At 43.9% G+C, this 9,017-nt stretch overlaps 1 protein-coding gene across 2 annotated transcripts; it reads right to left on the minus strand.

Moving 5' to 3' along the window:
• Positions 1-132: 132 nt before the first annotated feature.
• Positions 133-8,465, minus strand: alg11 (asparagine-linked glycosylation 11, alpha-1,2-mannosyltransferase). 2 transcript variants are annotated; one of them, NM_001173924.1, is given in 5 exon segments: positions 133-1,363; positions 1,796-2,373; positions 2,853-3,224; positions 4,016-4,237; positions 8,412-8,465. In NM_001173924.1, coding segments are annotated over 5 exon segments (1,503 nt in total). In that variant the 5' UTR covers positions 8,459-8,465; the 3' UTR covers positions 133-1,079.
• Positions 8,466-9,017: the final 552 nt, after the last annotated feature.

Raw genomic sequence — 9,017 nt, forward strand, 5'->3', positions numbered from 1 at the left:
CTACAACAGTTGTTTTCTGATTGTCCGATTCATGTTTCTACATGGTGAAAACACTGACTGACGTCCACATGTTTGTGCTCTAAAATGCTTGTTGATCAATTTATCATTGCACTAAAGATGACAAAACCAATGTATTTTATAAATGTTTTAATATAAAAAAAAAACTTCCTACTTAGGATACAGAACGGTGTTTCTAGTTATTTAAAATGTTAAGTAACAATATAATTATTACAGCAGTCATCAGGATTGTGAAGTTCATCTCTACAGGCTCGTCACTGTCCTCTCAATGATGTCAGCGATCAGAGTTTGGTCATCATCAAAGACAGTCAGACACTGCTGTCATTCCAGGTAGTCTTTATTGTAGTCGCACTACACAAGAGATCAGATCTCACAATGCCTAGAGATGTGTTTCACATCCCACAAACCACATTAAACGCTATATGTAGCCTAGCGGTTAGGAGCGTTGGGCCAGTAACTGAGAGGTCGCTGGTTCAAATCCCGAGCCAACTAGGTGAAAAATATGTCGATGTGCCCGTGAGCAAGGCAATCGCTCCAGGGTTGCCGTCAATAATGGCTGATCCCTGACTGGGTGGGATAAACAATTTCCAATTCACACATGTGAAATAATACAAATGTAAGCACCCACCTAATTATCTTATTATAACAATCTTCTGATATTTGTAGTTTGACTGTAAAAAGACAATCTGGAATGCCATCAAAATCACAGTTGTGTCCAGTCCACGCTAGACAAGCACTAATCTAGTCTACCAGCCGGCTCTCCGTATGCGCTGACAATCGAGACGGGGAACTTGGACGTTAGACGAGCACTAAAAATGTTATGCCTCAAGTACGAATACACTGGAAAAATGTAATGGGTCTTGAAAACAAATACTAAACATATAAGACCCTCTAGAAAGAGAGTGGACACCTGGACTGACAAGTCAATAAATACATCTTTCATTTCAGTCAATGTATTTCCTGGTGCATTTTAACACAAACTGTATCCTATGTCAACTAAAAGGAATGGCTAGTATGCATGCACACGCTCCATGAGCGTGACACACTTCCACCCACACCCCTCATCGCTCCAGTGTCCCCATGAGAGGCTCCATGGCGGCCAGGAAGCAGGCCTCGAACTCCTGGTCGGAGAAGCGGGTGACTGAGTGGCGGGCGTTGCGTCGGATCTCCAGGCGGGCCGAGGGTGACAGGGCCAGGATCCGCTCAATGGCGTCTGCGTAGCCGTCCTCATCCTCGGCCAGGAAGCCCGTCTGGCGGCCCTCGTAGGGCACCACAATGTCCAGCCTGGGGCCTCCAGACTTGTGGGCCAGGATGACGGTCCCAGCCGCCATGCACTCCACCACCCCTGAGAGCAGAGGAGAGCAGAGGGTACAGGGTAAGTGTTGGCTTTAAAGTTAGACACATTACTGGATGGATAAGCGCATTACCTAAGAGTGCATTTATATTGAACACTGAAGATGGCATCCACAGCCACCTGGCTAGCAACCCAGCCATTTTGAGAAACTTGCTACGGGCAGTAGAAATGCCTGTATGCCTTCATCTTTCATTTATAAAGAGGAGGATTAGCAAAAGCATATTGTTACAGAACAATGTACTACAATTTCAGAATGGGCTGTTGAATAGAGCGTATGAGGACTCCATTCAGTACAGGATTATACAGTACTAAATGTTGGGAATGTAGAGAGAGAACAAGCGCTTCGCATTGGAATAATAGCCACTCCAGGTGTTTAATAATATAAACGACAGTAGTATAGAATGATGGTAATTCTGTTTTTACCTATCCCGAAGTGTTCGTTCCACATGGTGTGCAGTCCCACAGTAGCTTCCCCCAACTCCCTCTTCAGCTCCTCAAACGGCACGTTGAGTTTAAACTCCACCCTGTCCGCCACGCCCAGCTCCTGGCACAGCCCTCTCAGCATCAACACCCTATCCTCATCCTCTTGGTTCCGGCATCCACCAATCAGCACCAACCTCAGCGACTCCCTTCCTCCCGGCCCCGCAACTAGCCCCGCTTCTTTCTTCTGCAGCACCTTCCGGAAGGCGCGAATCTGAAGCCGATGGTCCTTCTCCGGTCGAAACTGACCAATGGAAACGATGGAATGGCACTTCCGGTCCGAGTCCTCGTCCAACGGGAGCTGGAGGAAGGCGTGGGTGTCGCAGGGCGGGTAGACGAGGCAGGTGCGGTTGGTCGCTCGCCACAGGGTCAGGATGTGGTTCAGGGTCCAGCTGGAGTTGACCATGACCACGTCGCTGCAGGAGCCGGCCAGACCATAGAGCAGCGCCAGCAGGCAGTAGTAGACAACCTTGACCGCGCTCAGGAACAGGTTGTTGGAGATGTAGTCTGCGTTGTTGAACCTGGAAACATAGGGGGGGAGGTTGGATAGGGAACGATAACATGATAGGATCAGGTGAGGTGAAGGGAAGCATGCACAACAAGGAGAAGTCATGCACTGACGTCAGTGATAAAGTGGACCTAAGTTACAACATGAACAACACTGATTGATGCAGGATCGATGACAGTCAAAACAATGACAGCGGTGCAGCGTGGTAGTTAGTGCTTGTAAGTTTCCAGAGTATTCATAACTTCCCTATTCCCATTAGCCTGATTTGATTCTGATCTTAGCCTAATCCAGATCTGTAGGTGACTTTTCAGCCAACTTCTCTGACTAACATTGTCATGCCTTGTAGTCAGAGTGTGACATTGACAATAATAGGCAGAGAGGCATTGACTAAAGCACATTCAGATATGGACCTGGCTATATTAACCTAGTTAGACTGTGTCTCGGAGGCCGGGGGTCTGTAGTGAGAAACAGGGTTCTGAGACGATTACCTACCTGGGGTTCCTCTCGCGCACCACCGACAGCATGTCTGTGCTGATGGTGGGGTAGTGCACGTAGCTAGCCACGTGACAACCCCCTAGGTATTTAAACACAGGCAGAGTGAAGGCGTAACCCATGGAGTCGATGTAGACATCTGGGACAAACTCCGTAAGGGCTTCCCAACCAAGGAAGATTGAGCCTACACTTTGACCAATCAGAGTGAAGTGGGGGAAGAGGCTGGCCTCGACCAATAGGCGGTGTTTGAGGAAGACAAACTGGACGGGTCGAGGTAAAAGGATGTTGAAGCGCCGCCGGGCGCCATCAAGAATCTGCTGGTTCGTCACACCCTGGTCGCCCGTGTACACCATGAAGTTGACATCTTGGTACCTGGGACATGGAGAAGACCATATTTATTATTGCACACAGTAGCAAACCCTTTTGCAATGGATAACGTTTGTAACAAAAACAAAAGTTTATTGGACAAGTTCAGGTAGTCCCCAGTTGATTGTACTTCCCTCCCCTGTGGGTCTATTTGCTTCCATTTGGTTCCTAGTGAATATGACCCAGGTTGGTGAATTAATGTGGAAGACTGGGTGATGTTCATTAGGGCACAATGCAGAAAATGTTACGCAAGGTAAAATTAAAATGGGCGTTAAGTCCCTCTCTGTTCCAATCCTTTTTCTTCCCTTTGGTGCCTAATGAACATGGCAACGAATTACTGTTGGATATGGGTTTTTTCATACTGTGTCAACATTCTAAATCAACATAATGCTTGACAAATGGGTAGCAAGCTGAGATACGGTAGATAATCCACCAAAGTAACTTCTTCATGCTGAATGCACTGAGCAATCTGTAGTAAGATCCTATAGCTAGGAATATTATAATTAAGCAATAAGGCCCAAGGCTTTTCTTATGCACAACGCAACGCGTCACAAACCCCCAAGGTGCCTTATTGCTATTATAAACTGGTTACCAACGTAATTAGTGCTGTAAAAATGAATGTTTTGTCATACCTGTGGTATACGTTCTGATACACCACTGCTGTCAGCCAAATCAGCATTCAGGGCTCGAACCACCCAGTTTACAACAATAATATAATTTGTCACCGGTGATTAGCTAGTGTGGCTTAGCTTAGTCAAGGTGTAACGACATACATTGAAAGTGCAATTTTCCATTACCTATTCTGCAAAGCTCTGAGGGCACACCACAGCACTCTCTCGCCACCACCTCCTGCGTTGCAGTACGGGTGAAAGAAGGCCACTGTGGGACGCCCATCACGCGCTCGACGTGCGTTCCTGTTTGCCTGCAGCCACACGCGCACACCCATGACAAGCGCGACCAGGGTGGCGGTCAGGAGCATGCACAGAAACACACATGGCAGAAGCAACGTCCACAACAACCTGGGGTAATGAGAGCACTATAAGAGATAAGGTGACAGACCTGCTCGACAGAAAAGGCCAATTCAGTAAGACAACGTTGCGTAACGTTCCGTTAGAAATATATAATGTAGCTAGAACAAACATGCATCTCTGACTTGTAGAATATGGAATCACATCAGCTGTATTTATGCCTTTTCTATCTGCAACCATCTGCGTTATTTTCCCACTGAATGCTCAGATATGTAGCTAGCTAGAGCAAACATACCTCTGACATGTAGAAAGAGCCATATATGAGCTATAGCAGCTCTATTCATGACATTTCTACCTGCAACGTTCCACAACATTTGCCTAACATTACTACTGAACAAGGCCCAGGAACCCTGTTAAACTGATAATCTCCAATAGAAATAAAAAAAATGTTGCTACGAATTGAACTTTAAATGAGTTGACTCTTCACATGGGATGATTTCACTGAACAACAAAAGGAGAGATTGAGTGATCCCCAATGATCAATCGCATCTCCCCAAAATGTTTAACATACATCTGTAAAATGATAGTCTAGAAACTAAAGCTTTGGTTGTCTTTCTCTCAGGCTTGTCTTCTTCCTGGACCTCCTCAATGTCCACCTCTTGAACATCAGACACTGAGGCCTCATCTTCACTGTTTCTTCCAACCTTGTTGAGGATGGCTCGTTGTCAGGCTCAAAAAGCTTAACATTTGCCCGGATGGCCACCAATTTTTTAATCCTTGTATTGGTCAGCCTGTTGCGTGCTTTGATGTGTGTTCCCAAACAAAGCCCAGTTGCGCTCTGAGGTGTCCCTTCCACCAAGTGGCTGATGAGATATGTTGGCACGATTGCCATATTGCATCTCCATCCCAAAGCCCTTGCTTGGACGTGTACTTCGCCAGACTGCCAAGAACCTTGCCCTCATCCAGGCCAAGGTGGCAAGACACAGTAGTGATGACACCATAGGCCTTGTTGATCTCTGCACCAGACAGGATGCTCTTGCCATCATACTTGGGGTCCAACATACGCTGCGGCGTGTATGGGCTTCAGGCAGAAGTCTTCACGCTTTTTGATGGTTTCAGAACTGCAGTTTCCTCTGTTTGGAGCAACAGTGAAGTGGGCAGAGCAGTACGGATTTATTCTCTTACATCTGCAAGCAGAGTCTGAACATCAGACAGGATGGCATTGTCTTCCTCAATCTGTGCAATGGCTACTGCTATAGGTTTCAGGAGTTTCAGGCTGCTTACCACCCTCTCCCAAAATACATCATCTAGGAGGATCCTCTTGATGGGGCTGTCCATATCGGCAGACTGTGATATGGCCATTTCTTGGAGAGACTCCTTTCCCTCCAGGAGACTGTCAAACATGACAACACCAGCCCAACGGGTGTTGCTGGGCAGCTTCAATGTGGTGCTCTTATTATTCTCATTTTGCTTGGTGAGGTAGATTGTTGCTATAACTTGATGACCCTTCACATACCTAACCATTTCCTTGGCTCTCTTGTAGAGTGTATCCATTGTTTTCAGTGCCATGATGTCCTTGAGGAGCAGATTCAATGCATGAGCAGCACAGCCAATGGGTGTGATGTGAGGGTAGGACTCCTCCACTTTAGACCAAGCAGCCTTCATGTTCGCAGCATTGTCTGTCACCAGTGCAAATACCTTCTGTGGTTCAAGGTCATTGATGACTGCCTTCAGCTCATCTGCATTGTACAGACCGGTGTGTCTGTTGTCCCTTTTGTCTGTGCTCTTTTAGAATACTGGTTGAGGGGTGGAGATGTAGTTAATTGTTCCATGGCCGCGAACATTCGACCACTCGTCAGAGATGATTGCAATACAATCTGCTTTCTCTATGATTTGCTTGACCTTCACTTGAACTCTGCATCCAGCAAATGAGTAGATAAAGCATGTCTGGTTGGAGGGGTGTATGCTGGGCGAAGAACATTCAGAAATCTCTTCCAGTACAAATTGCCTGTGAGCATCAGGGGTGAACCAGTTGCATACACAGCTCGAGCAAGACATTCATCAGCATTTCTCTGACTACGTTCCTCCATTGAGTCAAAAAAACTTCTGATTCCAGGAGGACCATGAGCTGTTGCTATCGATAAGGTCTCTGATTCATCATTTTCACCTCGAATAAAAGTAGAGGGACTTTTGGCATAGGTTGCTTGTTGTGAGCGCTTAGGGAACTGTATGCACTTGGCCAGATGATTCTGTATCTTTGTTGCATTCTTCACATATGATTTGGCACAGTATTTGCAAATGTACACCACTTTTCTTTCTACATTAGCTTCAGTGAAATGTCTCCACATCAGATCGTGCCCGTGGCATTTTCCTGCAAAGAAAAATATAAGTAAAAAAACACTAAATACAATTCCATGTACAGATAAAGTTAGATTAAACAACTCTTTTGTAAGATAAATGTTTTAAAATGAAACATGTATGGAAAAAGGTGAATTAACACTCCTCAGTTAGCAAGCTCAAGCAAGCTAAAGCCCACATGGTAGCAAAAACTAACTAGCAGAAATTGTTAACAAGTTAGTTCCAGGTTGTATTTACTAGTTAACAAAAAAAACATGTCATATAAAATATATTCACCCCACCCTGCATTGTAATCAAAACTTACCAGAAAGCATGTAGTCCTTGGCTCAGACAGTGTAGTAGTGTGGGCTCAATAGTATCTCATTATTGTGCAAGATCTTGAGAATCAACTGAACATGTGATGGAAGATGCAGAGGGTTGCAATTCCATTTAATTGGGGACAGTTTAACCAAAACATGCCACAAGACCTAGAATTGCCTTGTGTATCGTATCCCACAAAAAAGGTTCACTGTTATAAGCTAACTTTTATGATGAATTTAAGCAAAATTCCCGGGCTTAACTTCCCATGGAAAATTTCCGGTAAAAATCTAGAAAATTACAGTAAAGTTTCCGACCCTTTGCAACCCTATCTATACTAAAAGTTTGCTTTCGAAAAACCTTCGCACGTAGGATTTCAGCGGTTACATTCGCCCACCGTTGGCTCCATGTGAACTACAATTCCGACGCTGTGTATTAACGTTAGAAACGTAAATAATCATGGCTTTCAAACTGGTTTTCGAAACATGAGCTGATATACCCTATTGAGGATAGTATTTTCTGGCCAGGGGAGGTTTGTTAAGATCCCCGACGATCGTTCTGAATGCTTCAACGCATTGCTTGCGGTATGGTTATGGAAACATAATGAACCTATCTTTCATATCAGATAAATCATTTTCAAAAAACAAAATGGTTAAATTACTACACGTCTTGATAGTGTTCCCACATGGCAATATCTCCATGTTACCTTTGCTTGTTTACAGATGACAGGCTGAAGAAATAGGCAGCCATCTGGTTGTCACTGTTACCACAAATACAAAGTCAAAATAGGCTAGTGTAAAAATTCATGAAAATAAAAATGAGCTTTTTGTTCTTAATTTATGGTTAGGCATAATGTTAATGGGGTTAAGGTTAGGTTTAAAATCAGATGTTTAATTAGATACATTGTAGAAATAGGCAGGGTTTATGACTTAACTAGTGATGACCTGGCTACCTGTGCTAATCTTTAGCATGCTCTGAACACCTGTGTGGGTAGTGTGGGGAGGGTAGTGTAGTTATTCATCAACTGGAGGAACACAGCTTATGGATCTGTGTAAAACTGCTACAGTAACTATTTTGTATGCATCTTTCTAGCTGACATGAAAGATATGCCACCCCTTATCAGCGTGTTTCAAAAACCATTTTGCAAGCGATGATTGACGTTTCTAAACGTCAAACACACAGCGTCGGAATTGTAGTTCATATGCAGCCACCCAAACTTACTGCGTGGGCGAAGCTTAGCGCTGAAAACCCTACGCCACGGATAATAAGAGTTTGCGAGCTAGCTAGCTACATTCCATGAGCAACAAGACACGACTTAAGAAAAATTACACGAGTCGACATTGATAAACAGGCTATGAATTACTTATGATAAAATAATAGCTGGCTTAACGTTAACTAACTGTAACGTAGGTGATGTACTGCTGTTGACAGCTAAGTAGCTAGCCAGCTGGTTAGCTATAATGCCTAGCTAGCTGACTAAAGCAATCAATCGCACAATGTTTTGTCTAGTTAGCTGGGCAAATATCGAACATCTTTAGATAAAGATGTACATAAAAAACAAAATTCCAACCTGATTAGATCACACAAACATTGAGCAAGTTGATCATGGACAGACATCTTGACAACACAACCTCCAAACCGGAAGTGTTTGTGCTGCAAATTCACTATTGGTTTTTATTTTAGGTTAGCGCGTACGTTCTTATTATACCTCGGTGAGAGCATAGCGCCACCTGGTGTAGTCAATGATGTGTATAAAATCCTCTTGGCACTCCTCAATTGTACCAAATATTTTGGAAGCTATAGAAAGTAATTGATTAATGTCTACATTCGTTTTTGACACGTTTATTATATTACAGACACCTTAATGCATACTGTTAAATTATCTTATGTGTGCTAAACATAAAAATGAATGAAAAAGTATTCAAGAATTTTTTTGAGAGTACTAATGTTAATGTCCCCACTACAACAACAACAAAAAAATTAAAAACATGTAATATGTCCTTGAAACATTTAATTGAAATGCTGTAGAATACGGCCGACTGGTGGCCAATATGGCCGACTGGTGGCTTCAAAGCCTCTCAATGGCCAATAAATAACAAATAGCAATCTAGGGTTTATATATGTCATTGGGTGTAGCAGAGTGAATTTTTCAGTGAGCTGACAGATTTTGCATAAT

The sequence above is a fragment of the Salmo salar genome, chromosome ssa16 (assembly GCF_905237065.1).
Source record: "Salmo salar chromosome ssa16, Ssal_v3.1, whole genome shotgun sequence".
In the NCBI taxonomy this organism is placed as follows: Eukaryota; Metazoa; Chordata; class Actinopteri; order Salmoniformes; family Salmonidae; genus Salmo; species Salmo salar.